At 44.6% G+C, this 24,382-nt stretch overlaps 11 protein-coding genes across 11 annotated transcripts; 2 read left to right on the plus strand and 9 right to left on the minus strand.

Moving 5' to 3' along the window:
• Positions 1–2,264: 2,264 nt before the first annotated feature.
• On the minus strand, positions 2,265–4,448 carry BDB00DRAFT_835876 (cystathionine beta-synthase). The gene is made up of 4 exons (XM_053124426.1): positions 4,116–4,448; positions 3,864–4,001; positions 3,620–3,751; positions 2,265–3,542 (listed from the first exon to the last, which is right to left on the minus strand). The coding sequence occupies exons 1-4, from the start codon at positions 4,228–4,230 to the stop codon at positions 2,476–2,478; spliced, it is 1,452 nt and encodes a 483-aa protein (XP_052977156.1). The 5' UTR covers positions 4,231–4,448; the 3' UTR covers positions 2,265–2,475.
• A 145-nt stretch (positions 4,449–4,593) lies between these two features.
• On the minus strand, positions 4,594–5,576 carry BDB00DRAFT_835877 (uncharacterized protein; the record flags this gene model as incomplete). Its single annotated transcript, XM_053124427.1, has 1 exon — positions 4,594–5,576. A coding segment is annotated over exon 1 (761 nt), but the record flags the coding sequence as incomplete, so codon positions are not given.
• Positions 5,577–6,350: 774 nt separating this feature from the next.
• Positions 6,351–6,953, plus strand: BDB00DRAFT_742708 (uncharacterized protein; the record flags this gene model as incomplete). Its single annotated transcript, XM_053118480.1, has 1 exon — positions 6,351–6,953. A coding segment is annotated over one exon (603 nt), but the record flags the coding sequence as incomplete, so codon positions are not given.
• A 2,360-nt stretch (positions 6,954–9,313) lies between these two features.
• Positions 9,314–10,345, plus strand: BDB00DRAFT_835879 (60S ribosomal protein L16). Its single transcript, XM_053124428.1, has 3 exons — positions 9,314–9,355; positions 9,526–9,664; positions 9,800–10,345. The coding sequence occupies exons 1-3, from the start codon at positions 9,338–9,340 to the stop codon at positions 10,252–10,254; spliced, it is 612 nt and encodes a 203-aa protein (XP_052977159.1). The 5' UTR covers positions 9,314–9,337; the 3' UTR covers positions 10,255–10,345.
• A 203-nt stretch (positions 10,346–10,548) lies between these two features.
• On the minus strand, positions 10,549–13,702 carry BDB00DRAFT_525573 (uncharacterized protein). The gene is made up of 10 exons (XM_053117730.1): positions 13,504–13,702; positions 13,138–13,409; positions 12,953–13,054; positions 12,112–12,879; positions 11,935–12,014; positions 11,763–11,836; positions 11,640–11,682; positions 11,468–11,551; positions 10,927–11,385; positions 10,549–10,846 (listed from the first exon to the last, which is right to left on the minus strand). The coding sequence occupies exons 1-10, from the start codon at positions 13,506–13,508 to the stop codon at positions 10,709–10,711; spliced, it is 2,025 nt and encodes a 674-aa protein (XP_052977160.1). The 5' UTR covers positions 13,509–13,702; the 3' UTR covers positions 10,549–10,708.
• Positions 13,703–15,259: 1,557 nt separating this feature from the next.
• BDB00DRAFT_768096 (velvet factor-domain-containing protein) lies at positions 15,260–16,066 on the minus strand (the record flags this gene model as incomplete). The annotated part of the gene is made up of 2 exons (XM_053119710.1): positions 15,260–15,632; positions 15,783–16,066. 2 exons carry the CDS (start codon positions 16,064–16,066, stop codon positions 15,260–15,262), a joined length of 657 nt encoding a protein of 218 aa, XP_052977161.1.
• BDB00DRAFT_835889 (uncharacterized protein) lies at positions 15,995–17,327 on the minus strand. The gene has a single exon (XM_053124429.1). The coding sequence runs from the start codon at positions 16,999–17,001 to the stop codon at positions 16,162–16,164; it is 840 nt and encodes a 279-aa protein (XP_052977162.1). The 5' UTR covers positions 17,002–17,327; the 3' UTR covers positions 15,995–16,161.
• Positions 17,325–17,899, minus strand: BDB00DRAFT_835890 (uncharacterized protein). Its single transcript, XM_053124430.1, has one exon. It carries the CDS (start codon positions 17,841–17,843, stop codon positions 17,475–17,477), a length of 369 nt encoding a protein of 122 aa, XP_052977163.1. The 5' UTR covers positions 17,844–17,899; the 3' UTR covers positions 17,325–17,474.
• Positions 17,900–18,013: 114 nt separating this feature from the next.
• On the minus strand, positions 18,014–18,967 carry BDB00DRAFT_835891 (uncharacterized protein). Its single transcript, XM_053124431.1, has one exon. It carries the CDS (start codon positions 18,935–18,937, stop codon positions 18,440–18,442), a length of 498 nt encoding a protein of 165 aa, XP_052977164.1. The 5' UTR covers positions 18,938–18,967; the 3' UTR covers positions 18,014–18,439.
• Positions 18,968–19,036: 69 nt separating this feature from the next.
• BDB00DRAFT_874901 (uncharacterized protein) lies at positions 19,037–20,509 on the minus strand (the record flags this gene model as incomplete). Its single annotated transcript, XM_053127276.1, has 1 exon — positions 19,037–20,509. The coding sequence occupies one exon, from the start codon at positions 20,507–20,509 to the stop codon at positions 19,037–19,039; it is 1,473 nt and encodes a 490-aa protein (XP_052977165.1).
• A 1,849-nt stretch (positions 20,510–22,358) lies between these two features.
• BDB00DRAFT_525682 (uncharacterized protein) lies at positions 22,359–23,540 on the minus strand. Its single transcript, XM_053117731.1, has 3 exons — positions 23,199–23,540; positions 22,857–23,104; positions 22,359–22,726 (listed from the first exon to the last, which is right to left on the minus strand). Exons 1-3 carry the CDS (start codon positions 23,269–23,271, stop codon positions 22,430–22,432), a joined length of 618 nt encoding a protein of 205 aa, XP_052977166.1. The 5' UTR covers positions 23,272–23,540; the 3' UTR covers positions 22,359–22,429.
• Positions 23,541–24,382: the final 842 nt, after the last annotated feature.

The following is a 24,382-nucleotide window of genomic DNA, read 5'->3' on the forward strand; positions in this document are numbered from 1 at the left end:
GGAACATCGGCAAGCGCGGGATCGCCATGTCTCATGAGATTTTGGATACTCTTGTATACGTTGATACTTTTATTGATACTTGTATCCAGCGTGTTTAAAGCGATGACACTTCTCAGATGATGAAGGATTTGAAGTGAGTTTCATCTCGTGTTTATAACGCTTATCCGCTTGAGTCTTTTCTCGATGCGATACCCGTCTACTCACATAGTCATACATTCATGTAGAATAAACTTTCTTATCTGGAGGAGCCACACATCTCGGCGCGTCATAAACGTGAGAGAGCAATCTGATTGGATATATTGAACTGGCTCAAATGCCGTGTTAATTACTCTATATAACCGCGCGGCCGCAGCAATCATGCCGCTCCTCTTCCTCCTCGTCAACGTTTGTAAACCAAAGCTATTCAATGTGAGTGTCATTGGAACGGATTAGAGGATCGAAGAGTGTATGTTTATGGTGGTGAGTGAGAAGAGCGTATGCAACCGGTTGCGAGTATCTCAAGATCCGTTTATCTCACTTTCTTTCTTTTTTGACACAGACCTTCTTCTCGTCTTAACCTGGTCCATCTCCCCCTCACGTTGGCTCTCAAAGCACAGATGCAAGAGTAAGTACAATATGAAAAATGTGAAGTGTGACTTGAGGTTTTGCATGTGGATGTGATATACGAAAGAAGATATGAATTTCGACGTGTCTAAAGAAGTGTGTGTACAGCATACAGTCGCTAATGTTATCCTCCTTTCTTCTCTGCTACTACTATAGGATTCTGACTTTTTGAAATGGTTGGTTCGGTTTGTTGTTTGCATCCCACCCTTAAACATAAGCAACAACTGTAAGTACGGTAGGGAATGAAATGTGAGGATGAGTTGGAGAGAAGTCGAGTGTCTGTTGGAGGTGCTGATGCCGTGACGTGTCAGGAATAGTTGCATATTAAGAACAGCCTGCTCATGATCTTTCTTCTTTTCATTCTACTTCAGGTTTCGCTTTATGCTGGTTGGGTTAATTGTGTCCTGCGGACAAGTAACAGATAGTAAGTATAAGCAAAAGGGGACTTGAACATTGGTGTGATAGGTGAGTAGGATGGCATGGGTGTTGGGGATGACGCGTCAAAGGTGTGCAGTGTGTACAGCAGCGTGACGGGAAAGGGCTCCTGACCATGACGTATGCAATATGGCAGTCTCTCAAAAAAGTTTTCTTTCTCTCCTCCCCTTTCTTCTCTTATTCTTTTTTCAGAATTGGTCATCCCCTTCTTGCTTTTCCTCTCTCTAACTCAAGGCTCTCTTCCTCCAAGCCAAGGATGTCATAATAGTAAGTATCGCTGTGCTTGTGTTTGTCTTTGCGTGTTTGAAGAACCAGGAAGATGTCTGCCGTGACATGTCAAAAAGTGTATGCAGCTGCTCATAGATGTTTTCTTTTTTCTTTTAGAGGATGGCTCTGCGGTGATGTGTTTGGACTTGGTATGGCTTAGACCCCATCTCTCTCTGTCTATAACTTTGCTGTAAAACGACAAAACAAATGAAAGTATAGCTGAATCCAGCTTGGGATGGAGGAGGATGGTAATGCCGTGTCAGAAAATAAAGATAGCACAGTGTGTGAAACCCTCTAATGTTCTTTTTTTTTGTCAGCTATAAGAGGTGTTTTCGTCTTGGCTGCGATTCTCTGCTTCTACACTGGCCGGGTGTTCGGTTATCCTGTGTCTCATCGTAGAAGTATGGGTAAGTATAGCACGATAGAATCTTGTGTGTGTGGTTTGACAGTTTCCCATTAACTATTCGTCTCTTTTGTTTCTCGGAGTGGCGGTAGTGCACAGACACCTCCATGCTGGTCAAGATTGATGCTCCACTGTCATCCCGCTTCTACAAGCCGACCTGTCAAGTAGTCCATCGGCTGCGGTCAAGATCTATCCATCCATCTGGACGGTGGCGGGTGCTTTTTGCTTTGACTTGGACCTGAGGAAGTCGTTAAAAGCCTCATATTCTTATTGCTTATTTGTATATTTTATCCCCCCCTCCCCTTCCCCTTGCTCTGACCCAGGAAGTCATTAAAAGCGTCTATTGCGTTCTTTATATAGTTTATCCCCCTCCCCTTCTCCTCCCCCTTTGCTTTCTTTCACAGTTCCTAGTAGCCTCTGTCTCGACCCATCTTCGGATGTTGCATAGTTTCACGCGAACGGCTGTTTTTTTTACTCAGGCAGCCTCCGGGCGTAAGTCCTGCTTATTTCAAAATTCCCCGTGCCCACGGGTAAAAAGTGCGGCCGAGGTCCCCCATGAATTTGGGGAATGCTTTGCGTAAGTACTTGCTTTCTCTCTCTCTCTTTTTCTGTCTGTGGATTTACATGGAAAGGGCGGGGTTTCATTTTTTGTGAGTTACAAAAGCTAACTCGTAACTCTTGATTTTTTTTGATAAATAGATGAACACACACACTCTCTCTCTTCACGCACAACTCCCACACAAAATATACACACGAACTATAGCAATCTATGCCTTCTTGACTAGGTAGGCAAGCAAGTCGACCTTGGTGACGACATGCTTGACCTTGAGCACGTCGCCTGATCGGTCGGTGACAAGAGCGCTGGAGTGGTTCTCGAAGAAACGGGTCAGCTGATCCAGGGGCGTGTCACTGGTAATTTCCTCAAACTTCTTTGTGTGCTGATCAAAGTGGAACATGACGTCCGCGACGGGGCTTGTCAGGGCTGCACGCTTGGAGGCAACCCGGGACAAGATGTTGCCCAGCGTTACCAAACCCTTCAAGCGCTGCTGAGGGCCAGCTGTGACTGGCAATTGGTCGAATGCGTTCTTTTCCATCAACTCAATGGCCTCTTTGCACGTCGTCTCGCTATCAGTGGTGACAGCCTCCTTGAGCTTCAAATCCGCGACCTTGGCACCGTCATAGTCCTTCTCTGCCTTCTTTTCAAAGCTCTGCGACTCGAACTTTTCATCCGTGAAACCACCCTCGCGCATCCAGTCGTCGTTCAAGAACTTGGTCATGTAGTTGCGCACAGAGTCCGGCAAAATCACAACACATCGCTGGCCTTCCTTCAAGCCCTTGGCGACCTGCACAGCGGCGGACATGGCAGTGCCTGACGAGCCACCGCACAAGATACCTTCTGCACGAATCAAGCGACGGGCCATCAAGAACGAGGCCTTGTCCTCCGACTTGAACCATTCATCCACCAATCCACGCTGCAACACCTCGGGAATGAAATCGTAGCCAATACCTTCCACTTGGTATGAGCCTGTGGCAGTGTTGAGCGACTCTGGCACAGCAAGGATCGAGCCGTGTGGGTCGACACCCACAATCTTACAGTCAGGGCACTTTTCCTTGATCTTCTTGGCAATACCGCTAATGGTACCGCCCGTGCCTGCACCAGCGACAAGCATATCCAGCTTGCCATCACAGGACTCGAGAATTTCTTCGGCAGTGGTATCATAGTGAGCAATAGGGTTGTATGGGTTGGCGTACTGGTCAAGGATAACGGCATTAGGGATCTCGTCACGCAACTTTTTGGCAACGCCAATGTGGGACTCGGGAGCATCCCAAGCGGCTAGTAACAGTCCATATTGGATGTGAGCAAACACACACATGAGGATGTTTCGTTACAGAAAAAAAAATTATTCTTACCTTCAGTCGGTGTACGAATGATTTCGGCGCCCAAAGCCTTGAGCACGTCGACCTTTTCTTGGGACATTTTTTCAGGCAAAGTGATGATAACTCGATAGCCCTTGACAGCTGCAGCCAATGCAAGACCGATACCTGCGATACACAACCATACGTCATTAGTTATTGCATACTTCTCTCAATGATGACGTACTTTTTCCCTTCACACCTTCCCTCCCTTTCCCCCTAATGATTCACTGGTACGTACCAGTGTTGCCAGAAGTGGGTTCAATGATAGTGCTGACGCCAGGTTTGATCAATCCCGAAGCCTCAGCCTCTTCAATCATACGCTTGGCAATACGGTCCTTGACTGATCCACCAGCATTGAAGAATTCACACTTGGCCACTATTTGAATCGTCGTTGCAATAGTTGAGAGCGGGTGTAAGTACAAGCCAAATCAGTATTCCACACACTTGGCAAAAGCGCGCTGCCTTATGTTTGCACCCTTATCACACTCACAAAGTTCGCATTTTAATCCTTCTTCCTTTCCAATCTTGTTTATCCGAACGAGAGGCGTCTGGCCAATATTTTCGAGAACGGTGTTCAAGATCTTGGGACGAGGAGTGCTGTGCATAGGACGAAAGAAGTGTTGCGTGAATACAGGGGAGAGAGAAAGTAAAGAAGAACGTAGAGTGTGGGTCAATTCATCAACGTTACCTTGCAATGTGATTGAATTCGTTTGAGGAGATGTCAGCAGTCATTTTCTTTTTAAAAAGGTGTGAAGAGAAAGGGAAAAAAGAGAGAAAATTACAGGACGGTATCGTGGGAAAACAAATGATTCCAAGTGGCGCAACTTTTCCACTGTGCTGCGTGCTGGGTCGAAATCAAGTTCAGCCTGGCCAATGACAGGGACACCCGAGCGGTTGGTGCGTGTAGGTTTGACACAACTGTGTGCGCTACACGTCGGGTGTTGTGATTTACCATTTGTAATAATACAATCAGCAATAAGACACATAGGATAGATTTCAAAAGTTGTTACGACAGATGAGACATATGTATCTGACAGCATCAAGGAAAGGGAGAGAAAATACAAAATGATGAGGGAGCGCTGGGTTGTTGCAAAGTAAGTAGATGTAGATGACATGAGACGCTCAAGAAGAAGACGAGTTGCAAAGAGACCACGGTTATTCAATGATTTCGAGCAACAGCCCATCTTTTGAAAACCGCAATCGATGATGTCTTAATATCGGCATAGAGGCAATCTCAAACGCATTCATCTGCGCAAAATGATGATCCGGTCTCGACAATGATCGAGACGACTGTTGTTCTTGTTGTGCCAATCCACGCTCCACACCAATTTTGACAAAATCCAACCCTTCTATCAGGAAATCGCCTCCATGTCGAGCATACTGCTTGATCAAATCAATCAGCAGTGTGTTTTCTATCTTAGCATCTCGTAGAGGCGGCTCAACATCATTGAGGAAAATATTGGCATAGTATAACGCTCGGGTGGGATAAGGCGCATGTCGTACAATCTTGGCAATCGATTTTTGGAAACTGCTTATATCGCTGACTCGATACTGAGGGCGTCCTTGTTGCTGAGAGCGTGGATCGTCACAAGTAATTCGTGATGACTTGTTGACTTGTAGTAAAGTCAGTAAATTTTGGAATAGTTCTTCTGCAGCCGGGTAGTTTTTGTTGATGTGGATTTCGTTTATTATGGCGTGCCTTATTTGAATGGATGTCACTTTTTCGCCAGCGGCAGCCCGGCACTTGAGTGCAAATTGCGTATGTATATCTCGTGGCGCTCTGCTTGTCGTTGGTCGAGATGAATGCATTTCTGCTGAAATGATGTAAGCACTCCGCGTCGTCGTATATGAAGGGGAGGCCTTTCTAAGCTGAGAGCAGACGGCCAAAGCACGAATTTTTATTTCTTGAGGTTCGCGCATTTGATAGGTCTTTGTTTCAGAGTAAAACAAGCGAGTGCAGGTGTTTCAAATGTATAATTTGATGGGGGTTGTTTGAATCCTTACCTTTGCTTTTTTGTACTTTTTTCTCCATTGCATAACAGCAACTACAACAAGTGTAAAAGCAAAACAAAAAGATGAAGATATCATGATTGGATTCTATACGCAGTCGCCCGACTGTAACGACAAAGAGACGATCCAACGACTGTATAGCGGCTACGAGTCACCGTACGATGTTTGCGGACTTGATCGGGCCAAAATCCGAGCTTGCAAGATCTACTTTGCAATGACATGCGCCAACTTTGTGTTTATCACCTTGACAACCGTCATCTTCATCTACTTGGCCCACAGCACCAAAACACGCCACTTTAATCAACCCATCTCTCAAGCACCGGACCAACAACGACTTTTCCGTCAATGGCAGCGCACATCGCTCCAACAGCGCAGCACCTTTGGCACAACACTTGGAGCAATGGGTCATCTCGTATTTAGCACTGGCGTCTGTATATCCCAATCCTATGTCGGTATTGGCACCTGCGAAATCTCGCTATGGGGTGTCGTGTTGGGCATCTACACCTGGACGTTTGCACTCCTCTGGCGCGCTTATAGGCTCCACTTTCTCTTGAAGCTCAACGCGTTCAAGATACGATACGCATCGATCAGCTGCAACATTGAAAACGAGCGACAAGTCGACCAAGACAAAGACTACCAGTGGCTGGTCCACCAAAAAGACTGTCGTGCAATCCACATTGCTCGACCGCTTGTAGCGTACATTCTCATTTTCGCCTTGCTGGTAGTCGCATGCATCCTTGCCGAGTTACGCCACGCAAACTGCGAGCTCAATTGGGGTGTATTTATCCTGCTCGCCTTTGTTGGCTTTTTTGTGGTCATTGTCGCCCCGGCTATCGTCTGGCGCGCACAGCGGTACAAGGATGCCCATGGAATACGGAACGAGATCCTGATAGATTTGACAGCGGGTACGATCTGCTGTATCATGGCCATCATATGGTACTATCGTTTTAACGGCACGCTGGTCAGGACACCTGAAGGCGTTTATTTTGACAAGTTTTTTGCTCCGCGCAATTGGCTCGTATTCTTTACTACGATCAGCCATTTCACATCGGTCGTGTATCCCATCTCCCAGCTGCTACCGGAATGGTTTAAGTTTCGAACGCGAAACGAGGACAGAAGCAGCTGTCATAGCGGCGATCGACGTGGTTCCCAGAGTTCACGGACAGACCGGCCCAATGTTCCTCAAACGCCTGAAGCACTCGAAAAGCTACTGCGAGATCCGGAGGCGGTGGAAGAGCTCGTACAACTGGCGGTGCAAGATTTCAGTTCTGAAAACGTGCTCGCATACAAGGAATATTTGAACCTCGTCGACCGGCTCCAATACCTAAAGTACGGCCGTGTGGTGAAACGCTTTTCGCGACGGTTCAATTCATCAGCATCCACGCTGGTCGACTTTGAGCCCCGTGATAACGCAACCAGCGCGGATAAGGACTACGACTTGCTGGCCACGGTGATTAGCGGGTCTTCTCTAATAACCAATTTCGCCAAATATTACGATACCTATATCCGCGAAGGGGCTCCGCTTCAAGTTAATATATCATATCGTGCCCGACATGAGCTGGACTCGTACTTTACCCGTGCACGGTCAATGCATCAGATCAATGATGACAACAACAACAGCAACAACAACAACAACAACAACGATACATTCACAGCGGCAGACTTGATCACCCCATGGACACATAAGCAGCAGCAGCAGCAGCAGCAACCGGAGCCTTTGTTACCCGTATACGCAAATGACAGCAGCAGGAAGCTGGCGCGTTGGAGTTGGAGTTTGTCGTCAGAGTTTCCACCCTATCCCTTGTCAAGAACCGCCACCGGCCCGCAGCTGACGTTGTCCATGTTTGAAGGCGTACGGAACGAGCTGTTCTGGAATATATTTGCTAGCGTCTTTCCAAAGTATATCAACAGTAAATAATATATTGAAAAGAACCTTAATTAGATTAATGACCCGTAAATATTTAATAACCGACCCCGTGTATGAAAAGTGATATACGTGCGTGTGTATCTCAACTCCCTCCCCTCCCCTCCCGTCTCTCCTTCTTTCCTTCTCTCTCTTTCTTTCTCTCTAGCTTTTTTACACATCCCACAATCCCAAATACCTCCTCTTACTCAATAACTATTCTCTTTGTCCAAATGGTGAATCCATTCATATGGTTACTGTTACTATGTATAACAATGCTCCTCGGAAGCTTTCTAGCGGGTTGTATACCGCTCTCGACGAAGCTTTCCGAGTCCAAGCTGAGGCATTTGACAGCTCTTGGCGTTGGACTACTCATTGGCACAGCACTCGTCGTTATCATACCAGAAGGCGTCCAAACCTTGTACAGTGCCAATGCATCCGCCATTGCCGAAGAATCCGTCAACATGCCCGTTCATCGTTCAGCCATCGACCCACATTCGTCTTCTCATGACAGTTATTTAAACACCTACAACAACATGACGACGACGACGGTGCCAACGGCGACGAGCAGTTTGGATAAACGAGAGGAACCATACGACTACCACCACAGAGACGAAACGTCTACGGAGCATACGGCTGTAGGACTCGCACTGATTGTGGGATTCGCAACCATGTTTATTGTCGATCAACTCAGTTCGCTTCATATGCATTCTTCGTCGTCGTCTTATGAACCAGCATCATCGTCCGAAGATTCATCATCATCATCAGCAGCAGCAGCAGGACAAGCATCATCCTCATCACCGGGAGCAGGCTCTTCCGGTGGCCACCGCTCTCGGTCACCTACCACACGATCCATGACACCGACAATCGGTCTTATTGTTCATGCAGCCGCCGACGGGATAGCGCTGGGCGCGTCCGCATCACATCCTCAGCTCTCAATGGTGGTCTTTTTGGCCATCATGCTCCACAAGGCGCCTTCTGCGTTTGCGTTGACGACGGTACTACTCGCCGAGGGCTTGTCGAGAATCAGCGTGCGCAGACATTTGCTGCTCTTCTCCATGTCCGCACCGACGGGCGCAATCCTGACATACATCCTCCTCTACGTTTTCTCATCCGCATCGTCTTCAGCCGCCGCCTCGGCCCATTTGGCATACTGGACAGGCGTATTACTGGTATTCTCCGGTGGCACCTTTTTGTACGTCGCCATGCATGCCTTACAGGAGTTACGGCCACCATCCCATTCGGATAAGCTGGCAGGATCGCAAGTTGCTGCAATCCTAGGCGGCATGTTCTTACCAGTTCTTCTCAATATTAGCCATTCTCACTGAAACAATAATTTTTTCTTATATCTTAATATACCTCCTCTCTTTTTTTCTCTCTTGTACAGAATTTTTTTCATTCTTTTTTGGGTCTACATTTGTTCTATTGCTGTTTAAAACATCATTAATCTCTAATAGACTATATAAAACTCTCTTTCTCTCTCTCTATATATATATTGAATTCACGTGGTCATAAACAAGTAACTGATGGTAGTACGCTTTGGGAGGGGCAAACGAGACACCATTGTTGCTCTATAATCCAAGACACTCTATACATGTTGTGTACGTGTATTAACTGGATTAGTGACGGAAGAGAGAGGATGTTCATTATCACGCGAAAAGAAGTTGAAGCGGAGTGAACTCCAAACTCCCAAGTTGCCATGGCGACAAAAGTTCCAAGCCACCGCCGCCGGTGTAAAATTTTACTTTGAATTTTTGGCCACTGAGGAAACCTTCTCTTTTTTCTGCTCCACTACCGACATGTCGACTTTTGAAAAGGTGAGCCTTTACATCCTGTCTCCATGTTGACTCGCAAAAACAACATAGACAGCAATAACGTGGAACGACAAACTACACGCTTGTTATATGATTGAATGTGGCATTGAAGGAAAAAAAAAGACTTGAATTGGAATTCTTTTTACTTATAATTTTATAAATTTTTAAAAAAGGTTGTTGTCATTGATGGCAAGGGTCATCTCCTCGGACGTCTCTCCTCTATCATTTCCAAGCAGGCTTTGAGCGGCCAGAAGGTCGTCGTTGTTCGTTGTGAGGAGTTGAACGTCTCGGGCGAGTTCTTCCGTAACAAGCGTATGTATCATTCATATTTTTTTTTGAGGACAAAAAGGGGAGAGGAAGGGTAAAATAATCCCATAATACAAACAATAACAGTAAAAAACTCATGACCTCATTTCACGATTATACGCAACACATTCATGTATACAGTCAAGTACCACGCCTACCTCCACAAGCAGAACCGTGTCAACCCTCGCAAGGGCGGTCCCTTCCACTTCCGCGCCCCCTCGCGTATCTTGTACAAGGCCATCCGTGGTATGATCCCCCACAAGACCGCCCGTGGTGCTGCTGCTCTTGAGCGCATCAAGTTGTTCGAGGGTGTTCCCCCACCCTACGACAAGGTCAAGCGCATGGTCATCCCCGATGCCCTTCGTGTCCAGCGCTTGAAGCCCGGTCGCAAGTACACCTCTCTTGGTCGTATCTCCCAAGAGTATGGCTGGAAGTACCAGGACGTTGTTGCCAAGTTGGAGGAGAAGCGCAAGGCCAAGTCTGCCGCTTACTACCAGCGCAAGACCGCCCTTGCTGCCGTTGAGAAGAAGGCCGTTGCTTCCAAGGCTGATGCCGTCAAGGATATCAACGCTTCGCTCGCTGCCCTTGGTCACTAAAAAGTCTTAACATTCCTCCGCTTCCTTCCACATACTCACACACACCCGCAGTGATGCACTTACAATAAACGGTTTTTGTTTGAATGTCGGGAAAACACTTGTTTTTTTTTCTTCTTTGGTGGGTTATTGATGTAAATTATATAAATGTGTGAAATGAATGTGTGTGTGTGTGTGTGATTGTGTATAGCGTGAAGAAATTTTCTGTCTTTTTAAAGGTGTGTAATAGGAGATTGTGAGTGTGTGCAAGTAAAAAGGAAATAAGAGAATAATATATAAGAGGAGGTAAATACTAGATAATCTGACAACGAGTGTATGTGTGTGTGTGTGTGTTTGTGTTAAATGTAAAAGAGATGAGAAAAACTTTTATAAAGGTCCTGTTTTTGCATAAAAGTAAATCAGAATGAACGAGTGTGGGTGGTGGTATGATGTGTGCTGGGTGGTTATGCCCTCTTTTTTACGAGCGTCTGATCTTTTGCTTAACCTTGCTAAGTTGTGAATCGACTTCATCGAGCATGTCTTCTAGCTCCTCCTTTCTTCTACGCGACATGGGGCCGCCACCAGAAATGGGGATCTTGCTGTAATCAGATTGAAGCTACGTATGTATATTCAATATTTAGTGAACTCTTCTATATACACGACATAGTCAACCTTTTTCATAATGTACTTTCTTACCTTTTCCTTTTCTTTTGTCAACTTCAGCAATTGACGATCCAAGTCATCTTTCGATGTATGCGGTGCTGCTTCACTATTAAAGGATGAATGTGGCGTGTTTTCATAATCATCATCATACAGATTGTTATTGATTGGGATAGAGCCGGATTGGGTACTTGTTCTTGTTGGACTAGGTGGCATAGATGAGTTATTGAAATGGTGATGATGATGATGATGCGAGCTTGGAATGGGCGACTGAGGGACGTTGTTGTTATTATCTTGTACAGCATACTCCTTTGGTATGTTTGCATGTTGAATATTAGGTGAGGCAGTAGGCGTCTCGATGGGTTGTGGCGAGTTGTTGATACTGTGATGATGGTCGCTACTGTCTTTTGATCCAGTATATTGTGACTTTTTAACAAGTTGATCCATCGTTGTCTTTAGAGTTTGGATCTGATCATTCGCTTGGGAAAGTTCAGACTAAGAACGTTTTTTGGTTGGTAAGTCACCCCTAGTTTATAACTAGTGCATTACAACAACAAAACTCGAGAGCCAAACTTACTTTTAATCGTTGAATTTCCTTATTTTTACTCTTCAACTGGGTTCTCAAGCCTTCTTGTTCTTCGCGGGTTTCATTTTGAATTTTCTATAGAGCATAATGGGATAATTTTTGAGTCCAAGTTACACGAATAAACCTTTTTTACGGCGCATTAAAGAGCCAAGAACTAACTAACCTCTAGATCCGTTTTCCATTGATCAGCCTCAAAGGATCGATCTCTATATACACATATAGCAAGGTTAGTATGTGAGTAAGATGGAAAAAAAGGATATAAAATGATTTTTTCTTTCTCACGCACCTGGCATTGTCATTGCTTGACCTTAGCTTATTCAGTAATTCGTTGAGATCTTCTTCTCTATGCTTGTTATTTTCCTAAAAACAACAACGTCCGTGTTACACAGTTAATATCTGAGGTCATTTTAATTAACAATAAATATGTGTTCAAAAGAGCAAAAAGTCGCTAGGCACACCTTCTCTTCATCGTACTTTTGTTGCAATAATTCTTTTTCTTCCATCAGATCATCCATCATTTGGCTAAAATAGTCGAGATCTTTGGAAACAGCTAGAGAGAAGGAAAAATGGTGTCGATTCAGAGGCAATCATGTTAAATTAATTGATATTTTGTTTTTTTTGGACTTGAGTAATACCTTCTTTCTGGCCCTGTAAAACCTTGACGACAGAGCGCTCTTTTTCCAATTCTTCTCGTAACTGTTTGATGACAAGCGCAGGGTCTGATGATGATGATTTATCGAGCTCTGTTGTGCTTTTGATGCCCATGGTAGCAGTAGCATCTTTGCTTGCAATGCTAGTTGTGCTTTTCTTCTTCTTGACAGCAAGTGGTGTGTTGCTGTCGTTCTTGTTTGCCTTTGATGGACTCGTTTCTTGGCCACTACTGCGCAGTTGTGGTAATGTAGATTTGCCCGGAATTTGTGATGGCTTACGGAGCCTCGAGCCTACTGCTGCTTTTGATGATGATGATGGTGATGGTGATGTTACATTGTTGTTATTTCTAGTGTTGTTGTTGTTGTTGTTGTTGGTAGTGCGTGAAGAGGAGCTTGGGGACGAAGTTGGGCTCAAAGATGACGATCCCGACGACGAAGAATGCGTCGATTGAGTGCTTTTGTTCGGTGTAGGACGTGGCAATCGATCTGTCGACGAGACATGCGCAAGTGCTTTTGCACTGCCACCACCACTACTACTACTGCTGCTGCTGATCATCGAAGACGACGACTTTTTCGGGATCGTCGATGGTGCTGCTAGTCGACTAGCAGAAGATGGTTTGGTTGTGTTCGAGTTGTATCGAGGACGGGTTGATCGTGAATCAGGCGATTTGAACCGAGAAACAACGGAATTTGTTTCGACTGCTGCTGTGGGTGTGGCGACCTGCTCGCTCTCTCCCCGCTGCTTTTTGTCATCTATGGAAAAAAAAACAGATTTAGTTCCGTGTGCAGCATGCAAATAAACAAAGACGTCTCTTGTTCTATTTACCTAGTAGTTCGTCGGGAGTAGTAGTAGTAGTAGCATTAGCATCAGCAACCAAAGGGGCGGGACTCGTAGTGGCAGCAGCCGTCGATCCGAGGTCGTGCGGTGCTATATAATATAATATATCCGAGAGTGGTTGGGAACACGGGTCACTTGCTAAAAAAAAGTGAAATAAATGGGATGCATATTACCTTGTCCCAGTGTGGTGGGTATCACATGATGATGATGCTCTTTGGCCGAAAGTGCCACAGTCGCCGCAGAAGCGTCTGTCAATGACGGTGGTGATTGTTGCGATGACAACACTTGCTGCTGCTGCTGGTGCTGGTGACGTTGTTGTTGCCCAGCGACATGGAGTACTGTATTATCAGGCACGGCAGGAGGTTCGTGGCAAACTTGGTTGTTGCTACTGCTCTGGCGTTTTCGAAGCGACCCAATACTTTGGCGTTTGTGTGGGAGGAACCCGCTTTGGTGTTATTTTTCGTATTGTTAGTTAAAATAGTTAAAAATATGAAATATGTATGTTGCATATTGTTTTAGAAAGATTTATTTTTTTTTACCTCATGCGTTTGCTTTTGACGGACCTGTCATCGTCAACATCGTTAACAGCGGGTGAGGAATGCTGTTGTTCAGGTAATGTCACTACAAAAATCGATAATAAAAATATTCAGTTCGTCCGGGTTATATATTATATTTATTACGCACAATTCAAAGGGCCCTGCAACAAAAAAAAATATTGAATTAACATAAAGACGTCTAGTATACCTGAAGACTTTTTGCTTAAACTAAATTTCTTCCAGAACTTTGTGGTCGACGACTTTTCCTTTAGACCTTTGGTGGATGACATTCAGGAAAATATATAGGTACGTAGCAAAGGAATTCCAGTGGAAAGAAATAATTGGAAAAAGTGAATGTAGACAAAGGGGTGGGGGAAGTGAGTAGGAGGAGAAGGAAGACGGAGAGAGAGAGAGAAAGAAGAAAGAAAGAAAGTAAAGAAAAGAAAAAAGGAACGATGGGTGATTTCAAATGAGGAAAGATGGTAGTGTAGCTTGTTGGATATATAACGTGTGTGTGGGTGGGTCCTCGAGGTGTGTGTTTGGCGGAGATCGCGCGTCTTTTTCCATGAGGGCTCTCTGAAATTTGCTACCTCACAGTAGAAACACACACGCCTCTGTTCCTCGTTATTGGGGATGGATGCATGTAGTTTCTTTTGCTGGAGGTTGAGAAGAGAGCGGGCATTCCCATTTTAAGGTCCATAAACTTCTGCGTAATTATGCTAATACCACAACTACTAATACAGTTTTCACGGGAGGGAGGGGGGAGAGCAAATAACACAGGGGGTTGGGGACGCATAATAGTTCAAGATGCAGTATCATATCGCACAGGAGTTTTTCTCTCTCGGGTTAAAAGCTAAGGCTCTACGTATCAAAAGAAAGGCCTCCCCTCTTTCCCCATAAAAAGAAACAGACATCATCTATCATCATATTGTACTACTTGTTTCTGCATCATCATCATCATCATCATGTAATAGCCAAAGACCCTACAGATTTACAGACTAAATAAAGATGCACACAAGCTTATATAGACAGCACATTTTTCATACAGGTCTTTTTCTTTTACAACAGCATATTTTATACATACATGAATACGATTTGTGTTTAATGGATGTCGACGTTTTTCGTGGTGTTGACGATGTTGATGATGAGTTAATATAAAATACAATAATTCTTTCTTTTTTTTACACTTGTAGATAGTAATAGTAGTAGTAGTAGTAGTAGTAGTAGTTGTTGTTGTTGTTGTTGTTGTTGTTGCTGTAGCTGTAGTATTCGTAATATGCAATGATTCCCTCACATACACACAGAGTCACGTCTTTCTCTTTCTCCTATACACAAACGGCCCCTCTCTTTCTTCGATAAGTAAAATAGTACTGATGATGATACTAATGATTTGGATTCACTCATCATCCTTAGCTTCTGATGACTTTCTCGCTCGTTTTGACTTTGTATCTCGTCGTGTAGGGATCTTGACACCTTGTTTGGCAAAACATTGAGAAAGTGGCGTCGGTGCTAATAGGTTTAAAAAAGATATGGCAAATGAGAACGTGTTTTATAATTGTTAACAAAGATATTAAACTTACGAACAACGCCAGGAAAGTTCTTTGCTGTAAACGCAGTAAGCATATCGGACGTAGTAGTTGTCAAGACGTGGCTGGTGGATGACGTATTTACAATTTTATAATCAGAGCTATTAATAGAAAAATACATGTTATATTATGTGACGACGACAACGACAATGTTGAAAAGGATATGAGGAGACTTACGAGCCAATATCAATAAGAGAGAAAACGAGACGGAACCTGCCTTCGGATCGCAGACTTAGATCATGAAACACAAAGAATATTCCAAGTTCTCGCTGAATGTTGTAAAGCTTTGAAGGAGATGCTATGCAAGAGCCGACTAGATTCTTCATTTTGACATTTGTTTTGGCAGTGGCGGAGGATGATGATGTTGTTGTTGTTGTTGATGATGATGACGGTGATGCTGTGGATGCTGTCTGCTGTTGCTGCTGCTGCTGCTGCTGCTGCTGCTGTGATGCTATGGGAACGGAATGAAAGATCATGTTGGCAGGATTGGTTCCAGTTTCGTCGAAACAGTCGCATAAGACGATGAAAAAAGACGTATCGACATCTCTAAAAAACAAGTGTGATGGCAGATAGTAAAAGTAGAGATGAAAATAAGCTTATTTTAGTAACTATGACATCTTGGTCAAAAGTGAAATTGCTTAAATCGTCCCCTTTCTATTGATTTCCCAAATAAATAAAGTGTGATGCAATGCTTACTGAGGTGATATAATGATGCCTTGACGGTTTCTTACGAGTAGTTGCAGTATTGGAGGGGGCGATATCGGCCGGCGATCTTTGTCTCCAAAACCACACATCCGTGCTCGGGATGGTTGCTGTACGATTTCCAAACGGTACTCACTACCAAAAACGAAAGTATATATATATATATATATGGAGAGAGAGAGAGAGAGAGAAAGAAAAAGAGATATGCAATGTATTGTTGGTATATTATTATTATATTTATCATCAAGTACATTATCTACATAAGAGAACGCCAACATTGATAAGAACAATGTTGGAGGAGAGAGAAAAAAAAACTAGAGAGACAGAGCACAAGCGATATATACAAAGGCTTATCCTTAGTTGTGTATGTCTACTAGTTTTTTTTTCGTCCTCGCCGTCTGTCTTCTACTAATATTATTACTACGTACCGTTCATCTTTACGATGCCACGTGGGAGCTCCTGTCGTTTCTGGTTGCTGTTGTTGTTGTTGTGTTGTCGCTGTAAATGTCACTCTTTCTATTTCTTGCGTTGTTGTGGTGCTACTTGAAGTACTGCTAGACCCGCTGGCACGGTAACTGGAAGCTGGAGGCACAAGCATACCACTTGTTTTTGTTTCAGAAATCTGTGATAACCATGGAGATGATGTGTGCTGTTGCTGCTGATGCTGCTGCTGCTGCTGCCAGATACCTGGAGGGTGCCTTGGCTGGTGATGCTGATGTTCCTGCTCTTGGTGTTCCTGTTGTTGTTGTTGTTGCAAGTCGCTTGTTCGTGCCATCGACACTAGCCTGCCAAAGAGCTCCTGCTCTTGCCGATGCCGATCGAGTGTCGTCGTATCGGGAATGATCGGGTGCGTTACTGCTGACATCATTGACGATGACTGCTGCTGCTGTTGTTGTGGCGGTGGCGGTGGTGGTGGTGGTATTGACGTCGTTGCTGTTGGTTGCAAGCGATGACTCGGTATGATGTTTTCGGTATCCCATGAAGAAGCAGATGAGGACGATGGTTGTTGTTGCTGTTGGATCAGATTGCTATCGATAGACGACGATAACATCATCATCACTTGATCCTCCCGATGCTGATGTCGTAATACTACCGGGGTCGGTGTAGGAGTCAAAGTAGGATCGTACGTATCTCTGCTTTCGGTCTCTAATGTTAGAAAAGGAATAGAGAGACACAGTGTCATGTGAGCGGTAGCTGTCTTGACATATAACATCTTTCCTTGCGAGACAAAGGATTGGTTGTAAATGTACCTCGTTCGTGTTGCGGTTGATCTTGCGGCGGTATCGTAAAGGTTAGTGATGGATGAAGCTGCTGCTCGATTGCCAATGGAAGTCTGATATTGTAATCGTATTGCTGGTAATGTGGCTGTGGCACTTGGGACTGTGGATGAGTAAACGTGTGGACAGGCGGATAATACTGCGATAATGAGCTCGTGCTGTTAGAAGGCTGGAAAAACTGTTGTTGCTGCTGTTGTTGTTGCGTTGTTGGCTCATGCGTCAGGGGGTAAGAAGGTTCCTGGGTGTGTCGTGGTTGTTGTTGTTGTTGTAGCTGCTGCTGGGGTGGTGGTGGTAGCAGTTGTTGCTCTCCACTACTGGCCAGCTGCTGCTGCTGCTGTTGTTGTTGCTTAGAGTCGGGATCGTCGTTGCTGTTATCATACTGTTTTGTAGGAGCAGACGGAAACATGGCTTATGCAAAAGACACGTTCGAAGCGGTTACAGCGGAATCAATGCTGTTGGAAGCGTAGTCAACACTGTCAGCCTGCGACTTGAGAGAGAGAGAGAGAGGAAGAAGGATGGGAGGGGGGGTGTGAGGAGAGCGGAAGAGAAAGAGGGCAAAGAGAAAAAAGATAGTAAAGAGAGCAAAGGAAAAAAAACACAACTTGGGACTGTTGAAAAATGTTGCTACTTCCACACACGCACCGGGCAAAGAAGTAACAACATGCAAGCGAAAGAGAAAGCCATGTTCCACACTGCCCATTTCCTTTTTTCCCTTTCTTGAATTACAAGTGCACGTGTGGTTGCTTGGTTCTTCTTCTTCTTCTTCATCTTCCCCCATTTGTATCGCATTTCTCTTGACAAGCCAGCCACGCCACTTGCGTCGACAAGTCTTTTGTCTCGGCGCTCTGTCTATCGTTGAGGACACATCGTCAGCAAGCAAGGCAGCTTGGTAGATCACGCACTCGGCCCAAAGGTGATAACTCTGGGTTGGGGGGGGGATGGGGGTGTGAGGGAGAGGGGGGAGGGGGGCGTGCCACAGCCAACAGGAATACTGGCCATTGTTGTGGGCTCTACCATTCTGTGGGGACGTAAAACTTGGCCTATGACATGCGTCCATCGCCCTTCCAGCTTTCCCCCGACGCGTTGCTACGCACTGAGATAACGGGGACGATCTTTAGATGAGAAGAAGGGGCTATGTATGAGTACCACATGTATATAATGCTCGCTTCTTTCTCGATTAAGCCCAATAAGCACACAGCAGCATGGTCTATTACATATAAAACTAATAGGCAAGATACGTCCACTTTGGGGTCTCCACTGTGGTCCCATGAGCAACCCTGATCTAAATTAGCTATGGTGTATCATAGCAACTGGTTATAGAGTGCACCGCCTCGCCGCTTCGCCAAAATGGTAATTGAGTTCTAGACCAGATAATTAGTGCTTCTTCCATAGCAACTCGAACCCCATCGTTACTATGTGTCCTTTCTGTTCTTTCTGCAAGTGATATGGCGTGTAAGCGTGGAGTTTGTATATGATAGGAGAAAGAGACATCTTGTCACACAATGACCGCAGAATGGTTGGCTGCAAATCACTGCAATTGACTAACAAAGTGAGTGACTGAGTGAGTGAGTGAGCGAGTGTGTGTGTGATCGATGGGTGCACCCGGACCCAACTTGTGTGTGACAAGATCGTTTGCGGGGTTGGGCCGTCGAAACAATGTGGAAAATTAGTCAAAAAATGGGTGCACAAGCAACACAAATGAGAAGACATGAGTTGAATGTTTACGTGTGAATGTGTTACGTCAACCTCGCCGAGACCTTTGGCTTGATTGTTCGACACATCATGTCTCACAGGTCGCACACGCCCACGCGATTTGACATTCGTCCCCCAAGAAGATAAGCGCAACAAAAGAAAGAAAAATTTGTATTTCATGATAATAACAGTAAAAATGCAAGTACTACTTCATAAAAAAAAAGATAATAAACGGGAGAACACATAAAATCGAGGTGCGGCGGCTGCGTGAGACTCTCTCTACATGACAAACACACCAAATGGCGCTCCTCCTCCGCCCATGCGCGGCAGGCCACGAACACTGTTCCTGTCGCCGATGGCACCAATCTGGAGAGAGTCGTAGTGATTGTTTGGAGGCTGTTGTCCGTAGCGTAGATTGTGCTGTGGTTGTGGCTGTGGTTGTTGGGAATGATGATACGAGGATGGATGTTGTTGTTGTTGTTGATGAGGATGCTGATGTTGATGAGGATGATGATGTCGATGACGTTGAAACACTTGTTCGTGTTGTTTGGAGGGGGTGGTTGCAGTAACAACGGCATGTTCAGACCAGAAAGGTTCGTACATGCTATTGCCAAGTGGAGTTGATGGCTCGGATTGGATGAATGATTCGTTCATGTAGCGTGCCGACTTGGGAGTTGTAGCTGAGGGCACAATGATGTTCAGTGCGTCTGCACGGCGATTGTCGATGGCCTCGTTCCAAGACCGTCGTCTTGTCTCCCCTGTCCAGAGCGATCCGTCTCTGCGAATGATCCCTGCTGCGTTGTTGATGCTGTTCTTGTCCCAGCCTTGCCAGCCGCCAGTCCAGCTGCGCATGAATTCGAGGAATCGGGCCTTTTCCTCCTCCGTGATGACAGACTTGGCACTCGAAGTACTACTACTACTACTACTCGTCGAAACCGACTCCATAGGTTCGTCGTCGTCGTCGTCGTCGTCGTCAACCTTGTCATCAGACGGTTGGGATTCGTCCGTAACAAATTGGGAACTGTGATCAGACTTTGTGTCGTCATCCGAAGCAACGCTGGACGAGTTTGATGAAGACATGGACGACAATAACATGTCCGCTACCATTGGCCGAGTCGTCGGTGACACATGACTTTTAACAGAAGAACCGGATCGACCTGCAGCAGCAGCGGCGGCGGCAGCAGCAGCAGAACGGAGATCGTTCCACAAAAGACGTTGCTTCAGGTCTGAGCCAGTTGACTTTGGCCTTGGTGTGGATCCAGTAGATGCGCGCTTCTTGTTCTCCACCTTGGGCACCAGTGCCTTGAGTCGCTCGATCTCTTGCTGGTAATCCACCAGCGTATTCATACCGGCAAAGGGATCATCCGTCCCATCGGAGGATGGGACACCACCACTGCCTGGCGAGATCACCTTTTGCTTCACCGTCGTAGGATCGTTCCACACCGACCGCTTCTTCTTAGCGTCGTCGTCGTCGCCAAGCGCAGACAGGCTCGGGAAATTTTCGTCGGTCATTGTGGAGGTCGGGCTGCTCGGGCGGGATTCGGGGCTGGCTTTTGCCATCCAGCGTGGAGCAAAGGTGTAGGATGAAGGGGACGGAGTTGGCAGCTTCTTGGTGCTGGCTGCTGTTGCTGCTGCTGCTGCTAGACGTGCACTCGCAGTCGTGGTGCTGATTTGTTTGGTGGTTTGTTGTTTGCCTTGCATTCTGTTGTACTCGAGTGCTTGGTCTGTGAGTTCTGAGATTTGAGCCGCCATGTGACAAGGATAGAAGGAAGAAAATAATAAACAAAAGGTAATGACAAATAAATAATAGTAGTAATAAGGTGGTATGCGCGAGTATCGGAGGGGGGAGGGGTTGTAGTTTAAGAAAGAAAATAAGGGTTTAAGTGTTATATGTAGTTCGTACGTGTACGTGTGCGGTGTGGATTTGCTGAGTTCAGTTGAGAGTGTGAGTCAGTGTAGAGAGTATGCGTGTGTTTAAAGAGGGCTTTTTTTCTGTTTGATAGAGAGATATGCTGATAGAGAAGAAAGAGTGTACAAAAAGTATGCTGGAGTAGCTAGGAGTGTCGTGCTGAGGTGTGGAATGTCTAAATGGTAAAAGAAAAAAAAAGTGCGAGAGTTGCTTTGGAGAATGTGAGATTGTGCGTGCGTGCGTGTGCGTGAGTAAAATGGGGTAGATAAAAAAAGAAGTATGTGCGCGAATGAATTTATATACAGCAGTTGAAGCGGTCAGAGATGGAAACAAAAGAGACAGTATTTATGGAGAGAGAGAGAGAGTGAGAGTGAGAGTGAATGTGTGTGGGGAGGTGGGTGGGATGAACAGAATATTAAAGGCAATCAAGAAACTAAATGGCAGATATAATGGACAATGGGTTATATAAGTTGGTAAGGGTGATTAGGTTACGAAAACATTGTCAAGGTAAAAAAAAAAAAAGAAGACAAAAACGAATGGCCGCAACCGCAGCAAACACCTAATCGCGTCCAAGCCACCAGCTGTGGCCCCTCATTGGTGCGGATGGTCTCGGCTACATCGGAGAAGAGAGAGCGAGAGAAACCAAAAGACACTATTTTGCGTTCCACAAATTTCCATCATTTTCTACTTGGGTGTATCGATGCCTCTCAAGTTAAGAAATTCGAAATATCTCTTTGACAAAACGGTTTAAGAACGTCAATGGATGCGTTATCCTCTGCTTGGAAAATGTCATTATCAGACGTGTGTCATCTTTCGTAAAGTGGTTCGCGCGCCTGCGTTTCGGCCTTTTGATTGGGTTTTCTCGTTAGCGTTGGGCTATGGTGCAGTCCTTTGCACACATGATTTTGCAATCAAGTAGTTTACATATTTTAAAATGACAAATATGTACTTGCGCCGACCATTACCAGTTCTTTAACCGGCTTGTTTTAAGGCTATTATCAAGTATGAAATGATGATTGATGTTTGATAAAATGATCCTTCAGAGCTTTCAAATTTCCCCCCCCCCATCGAAAAGCACCACTTAATGAACAAGATACTGAAATATCTATTGTTCAAGTAAAGTTCTTACGTTTATGGTCAATACAACAAAAACAATCCAACTTTTAAAGAAATTTTGGCTCACGTTTAAAGGAATTAGGCACATAACAACAACGTGCAAAAGAATAATAACTAGCAACCAGGCTTCAAGTCTTATTGATAACCTCTGGCAACTCGCTGGGAAACTTGTTAAAGATTTGCTCAAGACGCATAATAGAGTAAGTAATTGGATGGATGCTTTATAATTAAATAAATAAGGACAATCTCAAGTCTATATGCTATGAGCCTAAAAAGACCACCTGGTAGCCGTTAATTTACTACGATGCTTGTAGAAAGGGCAAGAAGTAGTACATCGAGCAACATCAAAAACAGTGGACAACAACAATTGGAAGTGTTTTATTGTCAAGGCATGGTGTGCTAAACAAAGAGACATAATTTTTGTAAGTACCAAAGGCGAGTATGTGTTTCATACAATTATCAAGGCCTCTTTTGCCTTGTTCTTTTGTGGGATGCTAATGAGAGCACTTCGTCAGGTTAAAATCTTATTCAAATGGCTAAGGCATTACTGGATCACTCCTAGCCACTTATAAAATGGCACATATTTTTATTGAAAAAAAGTAGCAGTAACGGGCAGCAGCACATATCACCCATGCTAATACTACTTATCACTGCTCTTCGTGATAGTATCCATACAAAAATCGAGATTTCATGGCGCGACTTGCGTCTGATTTTGCACCAGTGTAAACAAGAATGTCAGATAAATGATTGTTTGGCGAAATCATATAGCCTATCTTGTAAACATCCGTGCTGTTTGAATCAAAATGAGCCAGCAGGCTAGAATCAGCATAATACGTATCACCTTCAAGTTTGATCATAGGTTCCGCTTCGTCTAGGGCCCGTGTTCCAGTTTCTGGGTAAACGTGCAAATTGGCTGCAAACTTGTCGTGGTCCTCTTCTGTTGTCTAATCAAGAGTATCATACATAGTAATATGTTTTGGCTTACATAAGTTATCTGTTGATGATGGGAGAACAGTGACAGTACATAGATAGATGACTATTTACGAAAAGGTAAAAAAGCAAAGAACAACTCACCATGACATCTGTATACGTATATCCATCGGCACACATGTTAACGAGAGTGTATGTACTGTTTCGTGGATGTACCTTGGCGAGAACCGTTGATGATCCTCGTACAACACCAGAAACAAGGCTGCTTTCTATCTTAATCCCTCTCAACTCAACATTTCCGTCTAAAACGGTAACTGTACTATCATAATACATATAGCGTGAACTTGTAATTGCCCTTGAATAAGATGGTGGGTGTTTACATGCTATATTGTCTACAACCGCAGTATTCTTATTAGCGAGTGGGCCTAGAGTTCCCATGTTGCTGCACTAACAATTTTTTTATTGTATTACGTTGCAAACACGTACCAAGATGTTGGAAGCAAACATGATGTATATAAAAAAAGACCCTATTCGTTGTGTTTCCAGGTGTAGCTATCATATGTGTGCTACTTTAGAATGAGTATATATACCTGCTGGATGCTCTGTAAGCGTTGCCACCAAGTGAGAACAAGGACGCTTCTTCCTGGTCCACGTCAACGGAAAACTCTCTTTTTGCTGCTGCTCCTTTAATGGGATTTTGCTCCAGTGTACCGTCTGTAATTTTTCAAGTACAAGCTCCTGAGGGCATCTTCTAATTTGGTTAGATTTTTCAATGATACATAGTAATGAAATACGGTATCTGCATAACTAGCATAAAAAGCAGCTCTATGACTAGCTAACCTTTTCAATACCGGTGCTGGGATATGTATTTGCGTTGGTGGATTTTGCTCATTCTATCTACAAAACGTATTTCCCACACAGGTGGTGTCCTGTCAACCCGAGAAAATAACGCCCAAGATATCTATCAAAACAAAGATACCAGAGCGAGGCAGAAGCGCCCGGAACGTGGCCTACTTATAAAGCATTCCGGCACTGTGTGGACTGTGTTATCTGAAGCGATCCGAAACGGAGCATTACTGATATAGGCGATGCCTCCATCCTGCATTTATTTTGTTCGTTGACATTCCAACGTAACAACTAGCCCTTCTCATGAGCCATATCTAACCACTTCATCGTTAGCCTATATAGCGGGAGGAAGAGATAGTGAAGAGAGAATGAGAAATAGCATGTCTTCCGCGATATATATGCAATGGTTTATGGAACCAAATATAATCAGATTTCCAAAAGTTCAAGTGTCGGATGAACTGCTGGATTTGGGAAAGTCATGTGAAATTTATAGAACTGAGAAGATTTCTTTTTACTGCGCGCTATCAAAATAAACAAGGAGAATGGTAAAGAGTGCAGCCCGTCCTGGCAGATTGTGGCATGGAGCAGAGAGCTAATAGTTATAGCCGAGCAGCAAAGTTGACGTTTATAAAAGAATGTTAGAGAACGGTCAATGCTTTTGACTTCTGAGTAATTGATCATAGTTTCTATAGTTGCAGAAAATGTACAAAAGATATGATGTGTCGGGTATGTTTATATAGGTAATGCTAGTGTTATTTACAGAAGTGCAAGGTTTGCGAATGTGTGTGTATATGTGTTGTGGAATAAGTCGACGGGATATATAT

The sequence above is a fragment of the Zychaea mexicana genome, assembly GCF_025766255.1.
Source record: "Zychaea mexicana strain RSA 1403 chromosome Unknown BDB00scaffold_65, whole genome shotgun sequence".
Taxonomy (NCBI): Eukaryota; Fungi; Mucoromycota; class Mucoromycetes; order Mucorales; family Lichtheimiaceae; genus Zychaea; species Zychaea mexicana.

Coding starts and splice junctions, on each gene's coding strand:
- BDB00DRAFT_525682 (XM_053117731.1), bottom strand. CDS start 23,271: ATGATAGCTACACCTGGAAACACAACGAATAGGGTCTTTTTTTATATA. Junction 23,105..23,198: donor TGTTTGCTTCCAACATCTTG/GTACGTGTTTGC, acceptor CTGCGGTTGTAG/ACAATATAGCATGTAAACAC. Junction 22,727..22,856: donor ATACGTATACAGATGTCATG/GTGAGTTGTTCT, acceptor ACTCTTGATTAG/ACAACAGAAGAGGACCACGA.
- BDB00DRAFT_525573 (XM_053117730.1), bottom strand. Junction 12,880..12,952: donor TACTCCCGACGAACTACTAG/GTAAATAGAACA, acceptor TTTTTTCCATAG/ATGACAAAAAGCAGCGGGGA. Junction 11,386..11,467: donor AGGAAATTCAACGATTAAAA/GTAAGTTTGGCT, acceptor AAACGTTCTTAG/TCTGAACTTTCCCAAGCGAA.
- BDB00DRAFT_835890 (XM_053124430.1), bottom strand. CDS start 17,843: ATGGGGGAAGATGAAGAAGAAGAAGAAGAACCAAGCAACCACACGTGC.
- BDB00DRAFT_835876 (XM_053124426.1), bottom strand. CDS start 4,230: ATGCACAGCACTCCTCGTCCCAAGATCTTGAACACCGTTCTCGAAAAT. Junction 4,002..4,115: donor AGGATTAAAATGCGAACTTT/GTGAGTGTGATA, acceptor CGATTCAAATAG/TGGCCAAGTGTGAATTCTTC. Junction 3,543..3,619: donor CATTCGTACACCGACTGAAG/GTAAGAATAATT, acceptor GACTGTTACTAG/CCGCTTGGGATGCTCCCGAG.
- BDB00DRAFT_835891 (XM_053124431.1), bottom strand. CDS start 18,937: ATGAAATACAAATTTTTCTTTCTTTTGTTGCGCTTATCTTCTTGGGGG.
- BDB00DRAFT_835889 (XM_053124429.1), bottom strand. CDS start 17,001: ATGTTATATGTCAAGACAGCTACCGCTCACATGACACTGTGTCTCTCT.
- BDB00DRAFT_835879 (XM_053124428.1), top strand. Junction 9,665..9,799: donor CGAGTTCTTCCGTAACAAGC/GTATGTATCATT, acceptor TCATGTATACAG/TCAAGTACCACGCCTACCTC.